General features: G+C 41.9%; 1 protein-coding gene across 1 annotated transcript in view; it reads left to right on the plus strand.

Annotated features, from left to right (window-relative positions):
- The first annotated feature begins 2,575 nt into the window (after positions 1-2,575).
- PIK3R1 (phosphoinositide-3-kinase regulatory subunit 1) overlaps positions 2,576-22,765 on the plus strand; it is a 58,802-nt gene continuing 38,612 nt past the window's right edge. Inside the window, exons 1-2 of the mRNA XM_082783758.1 lie at positions 2,576-2,731; positions 6,916-7,678. Coding sequence (XP_082639884.1) covers positions 7,345-7,678 — 334 coding nt within the window. The 5' untranslated portion in view covers positions 2,576-2,731; positions 6,916-7,344. The remainder of the gene's footprint in view (positions 2,732-6,915; positions 7,679-22,765) is intronic.

Here is a 22,765-nt window from a genome sequence, read left to right on the forward strand (position 1 = left end):
TCCTCCTCCCATACATATCCAGCCTTACACCAAAGTACTGCTTTGTAACATTCTTAGTGCAAACCCCATTGCATAGCCTTCAGCTACCAAGATTACACTTGGGAAATGATCCCTGAAGACACTGGCATAATGCTGGGGTCTGTGGGGAAGGGGGTGAAAGAGAGCTGGAGTGACCTTGGTAGAGAAGTCACACCAGGCCCAACAGTAAGCACTGCCTGCTTTCTCCCTTCTGGGTTCCTTTCTCTCCCTGCTTAACAAAGAAAAAGAAGCAAGCCAGGTGCCTCAGGTGAACTCAAGAGTCAAGTTCAGGGAGGAAATGTGGTAAGGAAAGCATGCTCTGCTGCTAGAGAAGGGAAGAAGGAGGGAGGCCCATTTGACCCTGCCCCGGAGGCTAAGGGATGCCATGCCAGCAGGGAGGGAGCACAGCCACCAACTCCAGCTCTGCCTTTCACCTGTGGGACAAGTCGAGCTGCATCAGTTGGGAACCATTACTCAAGAGGCTTTTCGTTCCCTTAAATACCCATTGTCAGGCCAGTGCCCGGGACTGGCATTCCAACCAGCCCGTCTGTCTAATCCCCTTCAAAATCCATGCTGTTTTTGCCCTCAGCAACAGCAAATGCCAGAGACAGGAGTCTGGACAGAAGAAACGGAACATTCTTTCTGAACTCTGCTTCTGCCTGCATTTTCAATCCCACGAAAAAAAATGTAAGAGAAGAGAGCTGTCACTTCCCTCAACAATCTTCCACTTTACTATTTAGTAATTAAATTACAGCAATGCTCTTGCTTACATGCAAACACCAGTCCATATTCCAAATGGACTGTTTAGTTTAAAACGTGTTCTGTGTGCTTTGATTGCCAGATAGGCTAATGAGAGCATTTTTACTGTTTCCCAGGGACTGGATCCTGCGACCCCGTGGCTGCAGCCCTGCAGTGCTGTCACACCCTTGTGTGGTCAGATCCGTGCTGCTATTCTGAGGGCTTAGGAGTTGTCATCTTCTCTCATCTGCAGATCTGAAGTGAACTGAGCCCTAATGAACTGATGCAGAAAGGATTAATAGGAGTCAGGAAATATTCCAGTGCCTCTTGGAAGCATGAAAAGTTAGGAACTCAATAGGGAAAAAAATCATAAAAATAAAAAATTGACTCCAAAACATAAAGAAGAGGCCACAGAGGAGTATGTTTTAAAGGAACTATAGCTGATAAGAGATTTCAATTTCTTCTCCACACTCAGTACAACCAAATTTCTTGGCTTAGAACATTTTCAGCAAAAATACCTCCAAAAGCAAGAAGATTTCAGAAATGCACACTACCTCTGCTGTACCTCACAAGAACTTGTCACAGTGTGTTGTAGTAAAACTGTTCTCACTTCTTTTCTAAGCTGCCTGTGATCAGACCATAAGCTAACTTGCCCAGTCGCTAAATGAAAGCCAGGCTCTCTTCCCTTCCCCCCTCGCCAATTCATACTTCTCTTTCCATCGTAAGACCTCGGGCTGGAGAAGACTTCACCAGTCTGTTTCCCACACATAAGGCCTGATCCCTGCAGTCTGTCCTGGCAAGTAAACCTCTTGCCTGTGTCCTCATGTCCTGCCTTCATACTCATGACCATCTTTATTCGCACCTCTTTAACACCCAGATTGTCTTCTTACAAGCCCCGGTGAGTACAGCTGCAAAAGGCATCTCTTCACGGAGTTGGCTGGTTCGAGCTCCATCCTTTACTGAACCCTTGACCACAGCAGTGCCCATTTGCACCACAGATGTCTTGTTTTTACTTTTGAAGGTCTGCACATCTCTCATGTTGCTGCTTTTGGTCGGGTCAAGCTGGGTACTTGTGTTTGCCATCCCATGGGACTGTTTTTGATGAAGCTGTCTCTTGCATGGCCGTCCTTGCACGCGGCTCCCTGCATGTGTTACCCCTGGGCCTAAATCACTTTCTCCCCTTTCACAGAGACACCTACAAGGCCTGACTCACGCTAACATATGTACGCATCTAGAGATAAACACAGGCCTGCCTGAACACAGTGCGCACACCCCAACAGCACCATTTCTGCTGCGGCAACCCCGCGGTGCCGTGTCACACCCTGGCGCTCTCAGATCCACTTCAGATTGTGAACTCCTTGGGGCAGGGAATATGTCATTTCGTTCTGCCCCGCACGGAGCCCGGCAGACTTTAGCACCGCGGCAGGGCAATTAACGCTATCACCCCCCAGATCTGGGCTGCTTCAGACAGCCGCCACCCCCGCCCATTCGCCTCTGCCCTCGCCAGGCCGGGGCTGCCGGGCGCTTGGCAAGGTCGCCGGGCCCCCGACGGCTCGGGGCGGCCGCAGGTTGGCGAGCGGCGGGCAGCGCAGAGCGGGAGGAGACCCTCGAGGGCGACACCCCGAGCCCCTCGGCGAGCCCCAGCCGGGCGGCAGCGGCTCCCGGGGCCCGGCGGGCGGCGGCGAGGCAGCGGCACCGCCCCTCGGCCGCCGTCAGGCAGGGGGCGGCCGCCGGGCGGCTCGAAGGCGGAGCGGAGGCAGCGGCGGCGGCGGGCAGCGCGCAGCCCGGCACTGGGTCGGCGAGCGCGGCCGGGGGAAGCGGGGAGCGGCTCGGCTCGGCTCGGCACGGCACGGGACGGGACGGGACGGGACGGAGCAGACGGGCTGCGGAGGAGCGGAGCGACGCGGCGGCGGCTGCCCCGGAGAAGGGAGGGAGGCGCCGCCGCCGCTGTTGCTGCTTCTGCTGCTGCTGCGAGGTAAAGCGGAGCGGGGTGCCGCCGCCTCGCCCGCCGCCTGCCCCCCCGCCCCGTGTGGCCGTGCGGGCGGCGCCGAGCCCCGGCGGTGGCGGTGGCGGCGGCGGAGCTGCTCCCGGCGGCGGGGCCCGGCCCGGCGCTTCCTGCTTGGGCTCCGCCGGCGGTGCCGGGGCGCGGGGTGAGGCCGGCAGGCGGCGGGGCTGCCCCCCGGCGGGGCGCTGCCGGCGCTCTCCCGGGGCGGCTCCGTCCCCGAGCCGCGAGCGGGGCCGTAGCTGGAGCCCCCCCGCTCGCCTGGCCGTGCAGCCCCTGTGAGGGGTTGGGAGCGAGACGTGCGCTGTGTTGCGGCCGAGGAAACGCGCTTCTTGCTTCGGGCTTGCTGAGTTCAGAGAGCCCACGGGCTTAGAAACTCCCTCTCTAAGGCTGGAAGTTGTATAAGGGCTTAAACAATGAAGCGTTAGGCATACTGATACCGCGGACCTCGCTGTCCTGCAGAGCATCGCGCGCCCGGGTGGTGCTCGCCCCTCGGGTTGTCGCCTCTCGGAGCACGGCAACATCGCAGTGGAGGGGCAGCCGAGGCTGGAGTTGCAGAGTTACAGGTGTGCGGACACCTAGCGGGGAGAGCAGCCCGCCGGCCAGCCGGCTCCCCCTCTGGCACGCAGGTTCCCGTTGCTTCAGTGCCGCCCCGACGTGCGGTACCTGAACTTCCAAATCGCCAAACCCCACGGTACCTGTGCGAGGGGAGTTACTGGAAATCTTTGGAGTAAGCGTTAGAGGGATCACAAGTGCGAGAGAGAGGTGACAATACAAAAAGCTGCGGTTATTAAATTCACTAATTAAAGAAAATCTTCACTGTCTGATCCAGGGGTGCAGGACTGGTAACACCCACAAATGCCCCTCTGGTTGGGCTGGCAGTGGCGTGGGTTCACTGAGTAGTAGCTGGTTTTCTTCTCAGTCCCCAAAGGAATGCCAGTGGGGTTGAAGCCAGCCATCGTTCTTAACAGGGACAGAAAGAGGGGTAGAGGGGACACTTTCACGTCCCCTTCCTTTTCTACTTAAATTTACATGAACCTCTTGCAACTTTCTGGTGAATGTCAAAGTTCGTAGCTGCTGATATGAAACCATTCTGTTGAGAGACCAGAATTCTGCCTGAAGTTGGGAATCTTTCATTGGGATCAAGCTCTTAGACAGTAAATAAAAAACAAATGAGCATTTGATTCTCTTACAATGCTTCTTCCTCCTTTTCCATTCCACCCGCCAGCTGGAAATCCAGTAATGCATCATCTCAAATACAACAATGTTTCTTGCCTAAAGTGTTTGGTTTGTTTTTTCCCATCTACTTAAGATGTCTCCGAGCTATTTATTTTAAGAGTAATCAGCTTAAATCAGTTTGACTCAAAATGTCTGAGGGTAGAGACCATGTTAGTCCACTTGGAGTAAAGGGAGTCTGTTTATACAGAATCTTAACAGAGCAGAAAATGAAGAACTATCAAAGAGGGCTGTTTGGAGACACTGCAGTGTTACCAGGCTGCTATGGAGAAAATACAACTTGCTCATCCATGTGCCTTAGGGCTGTCTGCAAGGTTCGCAGGGTCTGAGCCACACTCCATCCCCAGACTTGAGAGGTATTGAGAATATAAAAAGGTACGTGCACAGTAGGTCAGTCAGGAGACAGATGTGGGGGACACTGTACCAAGAGTGGTGCCAGGCGCTTTGTACACACCAGTGCTGCAGCTCTGCGTCCCGGGGAGGATGGGTTTTGGGAAGCTTTGCTGCCAACACTGCATTGAGTTGTTCTAGCATGCAACTAAATTGCACCTTTTGTTCTCTCCGATCTAGGTTTTGAGTTATTTTTAAAGATATGCTTCAAAACTGTCACAGACATTTTCTTACAGCATGACAAATTCTGCATTGTCAGATCAAGTGAAAGATGTACAAGTATTCATCTTAAATATCTGGCCATAAAGTTGCTATGATACATTTGATAATAAAAAATCAGAGGACTAGGTCAAGTCAGTTAAATTATGCAGTGTTTAGAAGACTTATTTGGTTAACAGCCAAAATGCCTGTAGGCAGTAGGAGTAAAATGAGTAGTTGTAGCAGAGCACTTGTTGAACCTTTCTTAAAAAGAATAAATATTTCGGAATATTTAATGTAGTAGAAGTGGTAATTTTCTAGCAGGTTTTGCTGTGCATTCTTGGTTTTGATTGGGAACATTTAGATTAGCCCCAACATTGAAATCCAAGGTGTGAAAGTGTCTTTTGTTTCCTTGCTCTATGAGAAGAACCCATGCTTTTGAAAAGACTTCTGTACAATTTAATTGATACTTGTGCTGTAGATTTGTCATCGTCCCCTGTCCTCCCTCCCCCCCTTTTTTTTTTCCTTTCAATTTAATGTCTGTGCACTTTCTTCTGATAGAAAAAGCGAAATAAATATCGGTGAAATTCTCTTTGTGTTAATTTTTGTTAAGTCTGTGATGCTTGGTAGTATGTGTGCTAAGGCACATAGTTTGGGTGTTCAGAAGTGGCTACAGAAATTTGTCATTAAAATTTTGGTGGTAGCTGGATGCCTAGTTCTTGTGGATAGATTGGAAAAATTTTTGAATAAATACATGTGTGTAGGCTTTTTTTTTTTTTTTAATGAGAAGTCTAATTCAGACTCAGAATATTCTTTCCTACAGCAAAACTGGTTGCAGTGAATGATAAGGAAGTTCTTCAAGAACTTGCAAGACTTTCTTATGTCTTCTGTTACAAGAGATGTTGCGTAACAACCTGCAGGGAATTATATTTAGACCTGATGGACTGAAGAGGAGCCCCATACAAACTAGGGATCAGGCCATGCACTGAAAAGGGAAGCCCATATAAGTTCTTATAAGCGCTTTTTAGCTTTTTGAATAGCGCTTTTCCAGTGGCTTGATGATTGAGACATTAGAGAAAACGGTGTGGAAAATTGCTGTCAGAGGTTCACTATTCCAGCCCTGTCTTCTCTTGTCCCTTTACAGTGTGAAAGAGAGTGCTACTTAAAAAAAAATAAAATAAAAAAATCTGCCTTCTGTGGCATTAAGTATACAGTGTGCAGTTAATATTTTACCTACTGGTATTACGTAGCCCCCTCAGGTCTTTTATTCAGCTGCAGTTCAGGAGTTTCAATGCACTTTTGAATAGTTAGCACTTTCTGGTTCCCAGGGTGGTGTTTCGAGTTATGATTGGGCTTGACTTTTTAAGTAGATGAAAATGAGTAACAGTTGAAGTAATGTTTAGAAAACTTTCACTGTTCTATATGTCTTTAAACTACTGTTTTCTAAATTTAATTTTTTTTAATCATGTTTTCCCTTTATAGTCAGGCAACCTTGAGTCAAATGCTTAGGCCTGTAGTCTCTTGCCTGTAGTGTAATTTAAGCATACACCCTGATACCTTCCTCCTGCTAGCGCTGCTTAGGTGGTCTGGGTGTGCCCATTTCAGTTGCTGGTTGCTTTTTCAGTGTTTTACTGTAAACACATTAAATAACACCTGGATGGTGGGGGAGTGGAGAAGCGCCCCTTTTTTAAGAAGACAGGGATGGTACCCATCTAGCAAAGGCATTTCAGACATTTTGTTTCTCTCGCATGTTACAAAAAGACCCCTCCCTCCGATAGCTTTTGGGGATACAGTTTTTGAGTTGGAGGTTGTTGCATGGTTTCTACCTTGGCAGCAGGAGTTCGAGTACCCCAGCACCGGGTGCATCAGCACTAATTACAGCAAGCTCCACCTCTGTCCTGGCAGATCTTCTGTGGGCAGGGGTTGCGGCTGTGTGTCTTTGGGGAGATTACGAGTGAAACCTTCCTGCCAGGTTAGATACTGCTCTGGCAGGGATACCTCGAGGGTTTAGCCCTCTTGCTCTCAGAGCCTGCAGTAGCAATAAGCCACCAAGAAGGAAGCAGGCAGTATGAAGCAGCATGCCTCGTACTGCAGGGATGGAAATTTGGTTCAAGTCATTAGGCATATCCCTTATGAAATCGTGAACATTAGTTGACGGATTTGTGTGTGTGTGTGTGATGTTGCATTTTTTTTTGAGTGTTGTTCTGGGCTCTTTTGGTGGACACACAATCCCTGCCAGGGTTACAGAAAGCTTAAAACATGAGCAGAATCTTAAGTTTGCAAGCATCTAGAGAATTTGAAATGACTATACCAGTTTTCTCTTCTCTTCACAGGAAGAGCATGCATGCAGAGTTCCGTGGCAGAATATTTAAGGTACGTGTGCAGTCTATGGCAAGTTCATCAGAAGAAGGTGTAAGTGGCTGCAACAATCAGCTGAACTTGAGTATGGAGACCCAGAATTGCCAGCAAGCTGAGAAAAGGAACTAACTGGAAGAATTCTGCTAGACATAGAAGAAGTGGAACCCATTCTTCTGCAACAGACATTGACTTATAATAAATGCATGAATTAGAACCATCAGTAGTGAAATGGTAGATCCTGGTGCTTTTTGATTCTCTGGTGGATTTTATTACTTAGACATTGCTATTGACATTTTTATTATCACATTTAGTACATCTTGAATCTACCTGTACATAAAAATAACTGGACAATTGCATTTTGATACTGTTTAGTAACACTTTTGAATGTTAAACCATTTGCCAAGATGAGTGCTGAAGGATATCAATACAGAGCTTTATATGACTACAAGAAAGAGAGAGAAGAAGACATTGACTTGCACTTAGGAGATATATTAACTGTGAATAAAGGTACCTTACTAGCACTTGGATTCAGTGAAGGGGAAGAAGCCAAGCCTGATGAGATTGGTTGGTTAAATGGCTTTAATGAAACCACAGGGGAGAGGGGGGATTTCCCAGGAACTTACGTAGAGTACATTGGAAGAAAAAAAATATCTCCCCCAACTCCAAAGCCTCGTCCTCCTCGACCCCTTCCTGTCGCGCCAAGTCCTGCAAAAGCTGAAGCAGAGAGTGAGCAACAAGGTTAGTACTGTTCTCAGAAGGTGTGTGTGTGTGTGTTTGTCTTTCACATTTTTCAGATATTCTTGTTTCATTGCCTTATATGACTGTATGTATGTGTGTACAGCACGTGCTCATCAGGCTTTTTTAGTGCCTGCCTCATTTCAGTCAATGAAGAATTATGCGTGCTTTTAATACATAGCTCATATACTTTGTGATCTCATGTGCTTTGCCTCAGTTACTGGTTGCTGCAGTGCCTTACTGTGAGCTACATCTTACAGGTGTAAAGGTGTACTTAACATTCACAACTGCAAAGGCTTAAATGGAGAATGAGCAGTTACTGTTGATTTTATGTTTCCAAGAAGCTGATGGACGTGTTTCCTTCAGTGGTTCATCAAACTCACTGCTAAGAAATTTCTTGGTGAATCTGGTGGTAAAAAATTGCACATCACTCTCTTGCCAACAGCAGAAGATTTGATAGGCACATGCTGTTTATGTACTTTGTCACAGAGGTTTTCATGTGGCATTAAAAGTAAGAGTAGGTATTTAAAAATGAACAATAGAGTGATGATAAAGAGAAATTCATATTTAATTTTGTCTGTTTCAGGGTAGGGCATGCAGTATTAAAATAGCACTTATACAAACAAAGGAAATATCTTCCTTTGTTTAAACATAAATTGCATTCTAACCTACATTTGCAGCAGTATGTTGGACAGAGCACAGACAGAACTTGATTAGAATTCTTATGCTAGTAGAAAAAAGACATAACAGGAATTGGAAAAGCTGTAGATTTAAAAACAAAATGAAAAACCCCTCATCAGAGTGATTTGTCTGCATTATTGACTGATGCTGAGATATTAGAGTTTTACATACAAACAAGCCACATTTGGCTTAGAATGGATTTTACGTTGGCCTTTCACTTCTCAAAAATCTAGAGTGATTCATATTACTTCAACATTTAATGCTTTAAATTCTCGGTATTTCTAGCTATAGGAAATACAAGTGACAATGTGTGGCTTATTCTCACAGCGACACCATGGTCCTGAATAGTATCGTCACTACTTGCCTCAATAAAAACGTTTGCAACATCACCTGTTAAAATCTTGTATTTAGCTGTGTTGATAATCAACAGAGATAAGAGCAGAAATACAGAAAACTGTATGTGGCAACAAAGTAGAAACCTAGAAGAAGTGTTTCCATGTTGGTAGGGACTTAATAAGGAATAGACATGAACTGTTTAGCACAGCAATATCCTCAAACACTTGAGAATAGCTTGTAAGTCTATAATGCCTTCATTCTAACAATGGTGTATGTACACCCGGACAGGAGCTAGAAGGGTGTGTGGTGGCATTTTAGGTCATACTGTCCTCGAACCCTCAGCCTCTGGCCACACAAGTCTCACGGTTTCTTACTTGATTGCTTCAGAAAATGGGATATTTGCATTTGAAAGAAAACTTCTTTGATAATTCCCTGATTTAGATATTAGCATGTGCTGATCAGATAAGGTTTGCTTTCTCTCTTAACCCACCTGCTGAGGTGGTTGCCTCCATCACATGTAGCTGCAGGATAATCATTGCTGTATGGATAGACAGCTCAGCACAGCCAGGTCATTTGGAGAGGCAGAGGGTGGAAAGAAATTCTGATTTCTTCACATGTGCCTGCTGCAGTGAGGTAACCATCACCTGAGGCTTTGATGCATTCAATGCCTTGAACTTCCAGTAGTGCTTTGTAACTCACCTGGGCTCTGTGCTCATGCTTGCTTGGTGCTCCTGTTGTCACCTCCATGCTGTGAACTGGCCGAAGCACTGCAATGAGAAGTCCTGGTGTTAATCTCAATTTCTGAGCCTGCCTTGGGTTTGTGTTCATAACAGGTATTTCTAGAAGCTTTGGCTGCTGGGAGTTGCTCCCCTGTGAAACCCTGCTGCAGGTTTTGGGGAGCTCTGCTGAAATGTACCCTCTTCTGCTTCCATGGGATTAGACACTGCCCAAAGCCTCAGTGACTAGTTCTCTCCTAATCTGAATTTTATTGCCTTGAGAACAGAGCACTATTTACATGTGCTTGTTCTTAATATTTTGGGACTGTGGGGATTTGAAACAAGAAAATGTGCTAATTTAACTGGGAACCTTAACCTCAGATAAAGTCTGCATGCATGATCCTGCCATGTTCCAACATTTTTAAGAATGAGTTTACAACCATGTATTTTTCTAATTAATATATATATAAATTCCCATACCTTCTTTGAATTTAAGATTCTGAACTCCATGTAAATGGCTAGGCACACTTGCTAATACTTTAGCAGCAGGGATTAGACCTTCCTCAACAAGAAGTAGGGGAAACACAGAAATTTTAACTCAAGATGGCTCAAGAGATAGGTGTAATTATTTTTAAAATCATGTATTTAATTTTAAAGTCATTTAAAAGAAATTGGGAAAACTTATTTGAAGTGTCTTCACAGCTCTTTTTGTAGTAAAGAACTAAGGCAGAGAATGCTTCAAATATTAGAACAAATATGAAAAGCGCAGAGAGAGAATATTACTAAAAATAAATAAAGAAGGTAGAATTTTTAATTGAGCAAATTAATACAAAAAAATGATGTTTATGATGAAATCAGAGGTGCAGAAGGAATTGTAGTTCAGTTAAAGACAATAATAATAGATCAATGTACATCTGACTTTCAGGGTGCTATGCTGTTTCTGCATATAAAATATGGTGCAGGGAATAGCGCAGTTAATATTGTCCGGCAGCCAATGTCATGGGCAGTGGGCCAAAAGATTCTTCCCAGGATGATACTTGTCTCTACACCCTGGGAGCGTATTTCAAATAAATTAATGCGTAGTATGAAACTTGCTTGACCAAATACAGTCAAGTTTATATTTTCAGTGCTTGATGATTTGAAACTGTTGTGTATCAAAATGACAAATTAATGGGGAACTGGAAACAGACTTCTTAAATGTATCTTAGTTATTTGTAATCTGTATACTTTTGTCAGTCTGTGAAGAGTCAATTCTGTACATACCTATGTGTGTATGTGGTGGATAAGAATATCAGAAACTGAACTGGAGATTTTAAGAATTTATATTTAATCGTGCAAGTTCTTTTAATTTTACCGAATGCGTATATATTTTCAAAAGAAATTACTTTCTAATAATTTCATTAATCTTTAATACTTCAATATTTATTCTGAATGTTTTTTTCCCAGCCTTTTCAGGTGTGATCAGCTGCTCACCAGTGTTCAAATTCTTTTGTTGTAGATCAAACTTGCAATATTTACGCAAAATGCTGCCAGTGTTCACAGTGCTGCAAGCACTCAGATGCAAGTAACTGCAGGCACCTAAACAAGCATAGGCATTAATGTGGCTGGTAACATGGGCAGAGCTGTTCATCAGGCTTGTCTTATGCTGTCAGTCTCTATTATAAATAGAAAGATCTTTTAAATATTAGAAGCTAATTTGAAAGCAAATGAAACTACTGATGGTGTCAAATTCTGCTAAAACATTAACTTACTTATTCTAACACCTAGGTCAAATCTTTCTCCAGATTTTTATTTTATCAAGAACCCATTTAAATTGCTGGAACAAACTGATCAAACCAGAAGTCAGGATACTAGAAGGAAATTCTAGGACCATTGAATTTTTGTCTGCCTTCCCCTTAAGTTTGTCAATGAAGAGGTACATTTAGTCTGAGTTTGTTTTTGTTGGTGGGTTGGGTTTTTTTTTAATTGCATCTGAAAAGATATGAAAATAAGGGGGCCCAGGAAGTCTCTAGCACCTTTCAGTTTTAGGCTTGGTGCGGGTCAGAGCTACCAAAAGGCAGACTTAATTTGTGTGGTTGGTGTGAGGCTCTCGATTTTCTCCCTGGCTCCATCTCCCACCAAAGCAGGGTGAATGGCTGCCACTGGGAGGGGTCAAGGCACTTCAAGTGTGGAAACCCAGCACAGGGTCGCCTTCACACCCTCCTCCAGAGCCCCTGAAGTTGATGTGACTGAGACTTGATACGACAAATTCTTCTTTTTGTCTTGAGGTTCTTTTCTTTCCCTTTTTTTTTTTTTTTTTTTTTTTTTTTTACATGGCAGCTCCATAGGGCTGATTTTTCTTACTTAGCCCCATTTCACAGAACAACTTTTGAAAACAAAAAATGCATAATTTGTTCCGAGTCCAGCTGAGTTTTCTGAACTTTTATTCAGGCTGATATGGCTGTGTACTTTGTTTCTTAGTGTTGCTTCTCTACCACATTTCTGAAAGCTGATTTTAAACAGACTTTGGTGTATAAAGCTTTGATTAATTGACCTAAATACTTTCAGATTTCACTTGGAGTGTTCAATTCTCACTTTTAAATGAAGGCCAGTTTGCAGAAGGCTAAAGAGAGCTTCATGTGAAGTTTTTCTATTTTGATGTTTTGGAGCTTCCTGTGACTTCCTGTGTAACTTAAAAGGGTTGTGTTTGCTGACACTTCATACCATTTGAGCTGTTTTAGAGCCTAAAAATAATCAGAAGCTCTTCCTCCTTATGATGAAACTATACCATAAATTTAAAACAAACAAACAAACAAAAAACCAGCAGCCCTCCTTACTTTTCTCCTTGAACAGATACTGATCAGTGACTTAGACAAAGATAATGACAGAACATTTGGAAACTCTTTCTTTCAAAGACCGGGTTATGCAATGTCTGACAAGGATCCAAACTGACAGAGAGCAGAAAACCGTTTGTGCACAGTTGAATTGAACATGCTGTAGAATTTGTTTCTGCATTTAATTTTGCTATAGAGCCAGCAGAGAGATTGAATTTCTGAAAATTATTTACATTTGTAAAGTAGGGGGACAATAGTAAGTGGAGCGCAGCAAACCTGGAGCCTCAGCTGGGAAGAGAAGAGTCATCTCTTCTGATTCAGGCACATGGAAAAAGGAAATTATGGGGTGAAGTGATGAGTCACTATCTCGTTTGGTAAATGTATTTGCCACTCAATCCAGAGCCCTTGGACTCAGCCTAAAAAGCTCAGTTAGAGAGCAAGCCTTTGTTTGGCTGCAGTCATCGGAATGCCCTATGGTCACAAACTTTCAAAGCCTGTTGATTTTCCACTTGCAGTGAGAAATGGGGCAAGTTCCTTCCAGAAAAATTCAGCAGCTTCTTTGTGGTCACGTTTCTCAGTATATGAGGCAAATTTCAAACTGCTAGATTGGTGCATCTCTGAAAACAGAGCTCTCGCCACCTGGTTTTACCACTAATGAAAACAAATATTTTGCAAGCTGTATTGAACTGAGACAAAGCTTTTTTTTTTTTTTTTTTTTTTTTTTTTTTTCTTAGTGGTAAGAGCAGGGTGATAGTAAACAAAATAGTTTTTGTGAGCACCACAGTGAGCCCAGAGCTGGACTTAAAAACGCTAGTTAGTGTTCACATTGAGACCTGGGCAAGTTCATGGTTGATGCTTGGCCCCACCTGCTGGTAGAGGAGGAAGGAAGCAAGAGGAAGGAAGGAGCTTCACAGCCACTGTCTTCCATGTTGTGTGGGAAAAAAAAATGTTTTATTTTACTTACCAATTGCTATTTCTGGAGAAAAATTATATTACTTGGGGCACACAGAAGCTCCTCATGTTCCTCGGGGATGACTTCAGATCTGAATAGGCTTGTGTGGCTGAAATGTCTTTTTTTTTTTTTTTTTTTTCTCCCCAGCTGTATCAATTACTTTAAAAATACTGCCTTTCCTCACATATTTTAAGAAACTGGAAGCAATACAGTACTATTTTGTTGCTATAAGAAATTCATCTGTTTTTTATTGCACTCATTTTGATACACCTTTCTATAGTTACAAAAGGGGCGTCTTGCTGAGTGATTCTGCTGGAATTTTTTACCTTCTATAATACAGATTGAGTATTTTAATACCTCTCGATGACATGAATCTTCCTGGGGCAAGATACAAAACAAGGCAAAGGTGAAGTAGCCTACTCCTCTCAACTGGAATTATCTCAATCTGTTCTTTTAGCTGTGATCCAGGAACATCTGAAAAAAAAACACCACTGCTTAGGAAATAGTTCTTACTTAGTTTTGCATATGATAATATCAGTTTGTAAGTTTCAGCAACACATGCTGCTATATATTTGCCAAGAATGGATCATTCTGCACCCTGAGCAAACAGCCATGCCCACTTAAATAGTTGTGTGATGCCATATACACATCCAGATTTTCTTGTGTGAAAGAACACAGGTGTTGTAACTACAGCTGGCTGTGCACTCTTTCACATCTGTGTCTTGCTCCAAGGCTACTTTCCATGATGAACATCCGTGAAATCAATCTGAAGGCTACCATACAAAGAACTGCTTTATTTTAATAGCTAAGAATGATGAGGGGAATTACAGGATTTTAAAAAGGAATTCAACTGGAGAAGGATTTTAAGTCCTGAGAATAATTTGGTGAGACTCTTAAGTACTTAAGAGAACTTAAAGAGAAAATTGTTTTTTGTTTTTTTTTGAAGCAGTAACTGTGGTTAAAACTTAATAACTTCTGTTCATGCTTTTAGCAAAGTATATGTCTAAAAACAATCCTACTTTTTATTTTCATCAGTGACAATATTTGTTTGTATTTTGTTTTTCTGTATGGTTAGGTATGTGTTTCTTTTTTGCACTTTGCTACAGAAATTTTCGCATTCTTTAACATTGCCTGGAGTCTCTTGGTAAAGCGTTTGCTGGTATAAATTTCTGTACTAACTTCACTGCTTTTTGTTCAGTCTTAATTGAATGCTGTATGCAACAGTCTAGGAGAGCAGCATTCAAACAGTATTCTTTATTTATTTTCTATTTTTTAAAAGGATTGCATAGTTTACATTTAAGACAACATGTGAAAATGATATTTAGGCTGATACCTTATTAGATAATAAAGATCCAAAATCAAAAGTCCCTAGGACAGTGTTTCCAAAGCATGCAACTACCATGCGCTAGGGGAAGATGTGATTGCGTATGGTTTGTACTCTTCAGAATATCTCTTAGGACTATCTTGTACTTCAAAACTACTGTGGCATGCTATGGCATGAAAAGTGGAAAAGGTCTTTAACAGTTCAGCTAGCAGTCGAACAATTTGCTTGTATAATTCACTGGATGCATTCATATGTGCTTGGCATCATTTGCTGGGCTAGAGCATTTCCCAGAGGCTAATGTCTGAGGTTGCTTTTTCAGTAGAGACCATGGATATCGAGGACAAGAAGGGAGATCTACCCATTTTAGGTCTAAACATGCAGGTTTCCATCCATGCTGGCAGGTCACTCAGTAGTGTCCAGGAGGGGAAGACATTCCTGTAGCAGGCAGACCTGCTGAAGGAAGGCAGATAGTTCTGTTCTGTGCCATTCAGCTCTGGGCAACAGAGGAGCAAGGCTTAAACTAAACTGATACTTTTTTTTTGAATTGTGTTACTCTATTCTGGAAGACCAGATGTGCATTTAACCCTTCCTACCATTTGATGTTTCCTTCTAAAAAAAACATGCATACTCAAAAATGTAAAGGTACTGCCGGATAGCCAGATATTTCAGTTGAGCACATCAGATTGATGTAGTTCATGAGCCTCTTCCTTGCTCCTTCTCTCCTGTAGGACTGAATACATCTGATGCAGCACGATCCAGCACTCCTGTGCTAGATGGGAAAGGAGGTAGTATAGTGCAAAGTGATCTCTGTAGTCCAAGGAGGAAACATACCTCCCAGGAGGCATGGCTGTATGAGTTCTTTATGTCTTGTTTACAAATATAACAGTGAAATTTATTTGCTAGGGTACAAGAGAGTGCTGTCACTGATTTCATCCTCGATCTCCTCATCCCACTTGGACAACATTTTGTAGGGGACTGATGAGCATGGAGGATTAGTCTTGGTGAAGGACATCTAAATAGTATCAAACAGGATAGACCCATGTTTCAAAGAGTATTATGCCTTCCTCTCAAAGTCTGTGTCAAGGGCAGGCCTTTTAGTTTGTGAAGTTACTATTTCATTTCCAAGCCTCTCTTCCTGAGCTGCTTTTGGCTGGAGGTAGACCAAAGCACTTTAATTAGGGAATTAATGAAAGAAACCACTAATTATACACAGTGATAGATAAGGTTGCACAGCTGTGTCTGGTTTCATTATCCTTCTACCCAGAAACATTCCAGAAATAAGCAGTTAAGGGCAAAGATTTGCAGTCCTTTTCCTACTTTCACATGGTGTGTAACACCATGATGACACATTCAAGTCCTCTGTTGCTAATTCTTAATTTTTAATGTGCTGCATTTGAATGGAGAAGTGAAAATGTCTGTTTTGCTTGCAGATGTAGCCACGAATTGTTTCCTCACCATGATACAGCTGCTTGGTGCAGGTGAGGACTCACAGAGGCAATTGCAAAGCCTTCTGTGATTTCCTGCTTTCCTCCTACTTGATGGTGTATGCCTGAGGAGTCTCTAACCTGCCTTGGTCTGCAAAGAGCTGCAAGCCCTCAGGATATGGGTGGGATGCAGTGAGGTGTGCTCTGCTCCCATGGTCTGCTGGCTCCGTGAAGCACAGGTCCCAGAGCTGTCCATGTGTGGGTGATATATAGCTCTTCTGTGATGGGCTGGTGCCATTTGGGAGCTCCACGGAAACATCAAGTTCTTGGCTTCGGATTTGGTTGCTCTGTGCCTCTGACTGTAACGCAGTCTTTCATTCTTTGTTTCACATTTATTGCATTATTTGCAATATACTCTTTCCCCTGAGAGAAACATCAGAAAAAGTCATCCCTTGACATTTTGAAATGAGTTATCTTGGGTACTTTGGAGTTGAATCTGTACAGATGTTTGAGTATAATGTAGACTATATTCTTGCCAGTCCAAATCTATTCAGTTGTTCCAAAGCCAGAATAACATAGTTGCTCGTTAGCCTACATAAGCAATTTTCTTATGGAAAGAAAGATTTAGGGAGGCCTTTTGTTCCAGTGTAAGCCAGTTCTGAGAACAAAGGTCCCCACAGTCTGGCCTGTTCAATAGAGAAAGTGTTAAGGAAGTCATATTCAAAACAGTCAGTAGCAAAACTTTCATATCAAATATCTGGGGATAAAGGACCTCTGTTCACTTAGTTAGGGGTCCTCAAGGGCACAGAGGTATGAATTCTCTTTGCTTTGCTGAATTTATAATTTATTACCGTTGGTTGAAAGATCAATGTGCATTCCCCACCACTTTCATGATTTTCTAACTTCCTCTTGGGTTCAGACTTAGTGCTGAAAACTCCAAGACCCTTTTGTTAGCCTGTCTAAGCTGCAGTCTTATATGTAAAATTAGAGATTTTCACAATCCCATTAGTATCAGGACACTTTTTTGTTTGTTTGTTTTGCTTTCTTATAGTAAGTCACAACTTTTAACAGTGTTTACTACAGGGCACCTAGCATGAAGTCCTGCTTCTTTCAGCTGTGCTCTGGCTTCTGGGAGGATTCTGACTGTCCAATAGAGGAACATTTGGCACTCATCTGTTGTACATAACTGACCACTGCTTGGGACTGTACTAGTCTCCTAGAGCTAGTGAAAAGTCCCTTCTGTCCCTGATACTAAACCTTGCACTGAAAAGGGTAGCACGTTGGGGTGCTTCCCCCCAGTGACTTAAGACACAGGACATTGAGTTGCATGTGCAGTTCAGCAAAAAAGGGGAAGACAGTTACCAACTGTTGTGCTTCTTCTCCAGATGTTTCCTCTAAGACAAATATCTAGGGTTTTATTATGACACAGAAAGAACACACCAATAGGATGAGAATGTTTTTTTATTTTTTTTCTGTTCATTGTCTGTCTGATCTAAACACCCAGTCAATCAAATGCTGTGGTAGATTGTCTGGTAGTTTAGATGTAACATGCCCATGCTTGTTAATGAGAGCTGTTCTCTTCTAAGCAGAGTATTAAAGAGTTTTATTCAAAATCCCTTTGGATGCAAACTAAAAATGAGATTATTTTAAAGAACTGCTGTTCTTGTAAATATTATATTTTTTTATTTACTTAAAAGACTTGTTCTTACAAGAAGCAGCAGGCTCCTACTTTGCTTTCCTTTAAATTGGTGGCAAAACCAATTTTGACTTCAGAAGGCAGAGGGTCAGACCTACAGTCAGGATTTAGTAGCAGTGGGACAAATCCCACAGTTCTTTCTCTCATTTCTCTTGGACAAAATTCTCATTGCCTTTAGGGTTTGGAGTACAATTGCTATAATTATGCTAGCTCTGTTCTGCAGAAATTCTCTTTTCTCAGTATACCAAATTGCATATAATATGAACGTGCATGCAATACTACACAGTGAGCACTGCTGTAAAGAAGGACATTCTCTGACTGTACTTTCACGGATTTTGAAGAGATGGAACCGAAACACTACTATGATCATCTTGTCTGAGCTCCTCTACTAACACAGGGCATTGAATTTCACTAGTAGTTCCTGCATCAAGCTTGTAATTTCTAGATAATTTTAAGCATGCTCCTAACGTGTCCAGACTCCTCCCTTTAGTGCATACTTAATAGAGGTGATATTAGTTTAGATATTTACTTTTTATAATGGACATACTCTTTGTATGGACATACTCTTTGTATGTCCATTATAAAAAGAGTTGCAAATTTAGTAGTAAAAACGTCTTAATTTGGAGGGAGGACAGGGGATGGACACTTAGTAGTATTTGGTGATGACAGTGTAGAGATTTTTTTCACCCGGCTATCTTCTTCCGTTATATTCAGTCATCTTCCCTAATACAAGTGAAAAATTTGTTCCATGCTGCTTTGGCAAGGCTATTTTTTTCTCAGGGCTGCTTGTTTGGGTAACTAGTGTGACAGTAATGAGGGTTTCTTAAAAGCAAGAAAATGGTATGGTGACATTTTTAATTCAATATCCTGTTATTGTAACAAATTCTTACATTTAAAATAAATTCGGAGTTTTATTACCGTGGTGCATGTGCATGTATACAGTGAATTGCACACTGTATGAGGAGATCATTAAGATTGCAGAACTATGCATTTAAAACTTGTAATTACAGCTCATTAGAGTGTGTGAAGTCTGATACAGTTTTTAATTGCATATCTCCTTGATCCCTTTTCCCTCTCATGCTTGCTCTGCTCATTTTAGAGGTCTTCACTGGAAGAGAATTGCTTCATTCTGGTTGTTAGTTTGTGGTCTTAAGCCCCCTTTTCTTCACAGTATTCTCCTCTCTAGATACAGATTTCTTCATTGCCTTGTGTGCTGATAATACCTTCAAAGAGCTTCACAGATACTAAGGCATCTTCAAGACACTGTTGTGAGTAAAAGTAGCATCATAATTCCTGTGAGGAATAAGGCAGCCCAAAAATAAGGAGGAATAAATAACTACCGTTTTAAGATATTTTAAGGTTTTAAGTGTAGTCTTCTCATAATAGGGAGTCATTGCAAGAAGCTGATTCTGGGGACAGAACTCAAATAAAATTTAGGTTAAATGTTCATTAAGGTAACTAAAACCAAGAACCAGAACTGTTTTAGGTTTGATAGTGTAAGGCTTAATTTGTCAAAAGGAACAAGTACCGTCTACTCGCTCCACTGCTGGCTTCAGCTGCCGAGTACTGGGAGTCTGAGAGGATTTCTTCAGAGCAATCAAATTTTACTGGCATACCTCTCCCTGCATCATCCAGCTTCACCAGCTGGAATCCAAGCATAAGCATCAAAAGCAAAAAAAATTACTAGAATGTGAGCGCTCACACTGAACAGATGTGGTGACATTTAGTGGTATCTCAATTTTTTCCTGATTCTGAGAATTTCTAGTTTCAAATTCTCAGCACTTCACTGTAAATGTAGAGCATGTTTTGTAACTGAAATATGTACATTAGAGCCTTGCACATTTTAAATACCTTTTGCTTTACATTTTTATGATGTATGTCCAGTAGTTTTGCTTTTTTTCATTGTATTGTAGTTGTGATTAATGGAAACAATGTAGGAATTTTTCCAAATTATGCCAAGAGTTGTATGGGAAATTATAGTACTTGAAAGCTAATACTACTTTTCTAATACGAGTCAATAACTTGAATACTTGAAAGATATTTTTGCTAACTTCGTTATTCTGCCATGCTGTAAACTGCGGCCTTATTTAATCAAGAAGCATGGCAATGCAACTTCATCCCAGTGTGACAAAGTTTTTTTCCTGGATAACTCTATTACTAGCAACATATATTAGATTTCTCTTGGGGAAATGCTAGTTTAGAAGGTGGAAATTAAGAGAGTGTCAATGCAGATGATAAATGAGCAATTCGGGAGGTAGGTAACATATTCTTGACTGGTTGTTCATTAATTCACCAGACACACAAAAGACATGGAAAGAGTGTTCTGCTGTGGAGGAATCTGTGATATGTTGTACAAGACCTCTATACCAAGATGAAAAAATTGAAAATACGCATATTTCATAGGAAGTTGCCTGCACATCCTTTATTCTTACTTTTTTCATATCTCGCGTGCCTTGTAGATAGTGATATGTAATCTGCAGGCCATTACATTTGTATGTACAAACAAGACACAGGACTGTGAAGAACCACTCCATTTGATCTTTGAAAACCAAGGGTATATGAAAGCATGCTCCTATGAAAACCCCGTATTGCAAAAATCGTTTGTAGTGGGCTATAGAGGTATTTGACAGATTACGTGCAAGTACATACATGTGTGTTTCATTATTTGATTGCCTTAGGAGACTGGTGTTTAAGTTGGCAGATCTACTTATTAAAAGCAAAGCTCGTTGGTTGGCAGGATTACAGAATGCCAGAAGGAAAAAGGGACCAAATGCTGAGAGAGAAAGAGAGAACATGTAATATGCATAAAGCATGGTGAAGCTATAAAGCAAGCAGGAAAAGTAGACTTCAATGTGGTTCCAATTTGTTCTATTGGGCTCAAGTTGATAGCCATTCAGAAGTAAAAGCATGAAGTTCTCTCATTTTAGGACAAATGTAATATTTTAGGAAATCTAGAGTTTTCTGTCACGTTAAATGTGATTTGGTCAGCTGTTTGTGGCCTGTCAGAAATCTTTAGTCCACGCTTATCTTGTTTCAAATTAAAGAAGTGAAAAAAAAATAATAATAAAGAAAGAAAAGAAAAAGGTAGCTTCCTTTACAAAGCCCAGTCAGATGATGGCATTAGTCGACATTTCAGCACCCACGTGATTTGCTCTTAGTCTTGATAGGCTTGATGTATGGATACAGTATTGACTCTCAGTATATGTAAATTTGTGCCTGCAATTTTATGATACGTAACTTGCAGCTCTTTTGCAGGGGGGAAAAAAAAAATCTTTACATAGCTCTTTGGAATCCTCCAGGGTTTTGGAAACAGAAACCTGGCAAGTTGAGTATATGTGCATCCAGAAGAGTCTACACCTATGGCTTCACACTTTCTCCCTCCAGTCAGGTCCCTTTGCAACCTCTGGCAGCACATATCAGAGTGCTTTGCATTATTTACTTAGTGCTTTGCATTATTTTTTCCCGACTGAATACCATGAGAATAACTAGTTGCTTTGCTTTGTCTCCTAAGACTTCCCAGTTTGAGAACAGTGTTTGAGATGTGGGAAGCTGACTGGTGGAAGGTTGACTGATGTACTGAAATGCAAGAAAAAGAGAAGCTGCAGGGCTGGCTCCCCTGAGAAATCAAGAAATATGCTGCTTAGAACAACAACAAAAAAAAAAAGTGTTTCCCTTTAAACAAGACCTAGATTTAGATGATTGCTCAAACTGATCTCTCTTAAACAGGCTATTAATGGCACATTCATGGCACGTTTAGCATGAAATATTAGAACCCTCTGGGAGGTGACAGGCTCCTGTGAAGGGATTCTTAGTCCTGCAGGAATTACATACTTGGTGGTAGTAAGGCTTAGGTGAGTTACACCAGCTGTCTGCTGCACTTACTATTTTTGAGGAGCTTTGTCTTGTAGCTGCCTCTGTAAAGAAGATACCATGGCTGAGCTAATTATGATGCAAGTTTTTAGAGATGCATACCCAAGTTTGCAAGGGTAAAACTAGAAAGAGGAATAGGTAGAAAGATGCTTGTTCGGATGTAGCAGGCAAGTCGTGTGAAGTACCCTCAAAAACAGGGAGTCATAAGCCTGTTAAAAAAATCAGGTCAGTTTAAAATGTATGCATTCCTCTTCCTTCTGCTCTCGACAGGGAACTAGTTTTCTGGAAGGATTCTCCATCTGGGAATCAAGTGAGCCATCCTTTTGCTTATTGGCATGGCCCACATTTAAAAAAAAAAAAAAATCATTGATATTCTTTCCTTTAAAAATGTAAAATAAAAAGGGGAAGATGTGTGTTTTTCTGTTTAGGGTCAAATAAAGGTAACTGGTTCTTTCTTTGGCAAGATGACGATGAAGGGATTCCTCTGGAGCACAGTAACAGAAACAGACGTGTAAGAGTTCCTTTTTATTTTTGTTACTTTTTTTTTGTTTCAACTTGGTAGGATAGCAGGAAAACAACCCAGGTATGCCTGGCCTTTTGGCAGAATGGTTCCCAGTCTTTGCTGGCCAGTGTGGAAGAAGGCATATTCCGTCCAGCCAAAAGACTTTCAGATTCACAAACCTCCACCCGTTTCTTATGAGTGATTGTTGCTTTAATGGCTCTCTGTACCTATATGAGAATGCAGATAGAAGTATTGATAGTGCTATTATATTTTCAGATATGGATGTGTCAGAAGAGCAGTTAACTTCATGGCCAGGATCAGGATGGTGGAAAAACTTTTTTTTACTTTTTTTTCTTTGTGTGTGTGTGTGACTCATAGAAACATGGTATACTTGCAGCACTTAGCTATGCAGCATATTAGTGTAGCGCTGATATGCTCGGTACTCCCCTAAGTTCAGTGACAGCGTAAGGCCTGATCCTGCTCCCCATGAAGTTTCTCTAGAGAAAATAGAAAATGTCCAGTGGCAGCAGTGAGGAAGGGAAGGGAAGCAGGGGGTCAGAGTGCTGCTTGAGTCTTTGCAGAGGACATAAAGTGAGCTTCTGCCTCCCTGGCGTCTTCTCTGGAACAGCAGCTTTCATTTAAGCACATGAGTTAAAATCATAGGAGACATGTCAGCTTGTAACCAGATGTATTTATTTATTTATTTTTCTTTGCTCAGCTCTTCTCCAGTTTAGGCTTTCCAAGACCATATAGAGATTGTTTTTGCAGTTATTTCA

This window comes from Aythya marila (genome assembly GCF_965140915.1).
Source record: "Aythya marila genome assembly, chromosome: Z".
NCBI classification, from domain to species: domain Eukaryota; kingdom Metazoa; phylum Chordata; class Aves; order Anseriformes; family Anatidae; genus Aythya; species Aythya marila.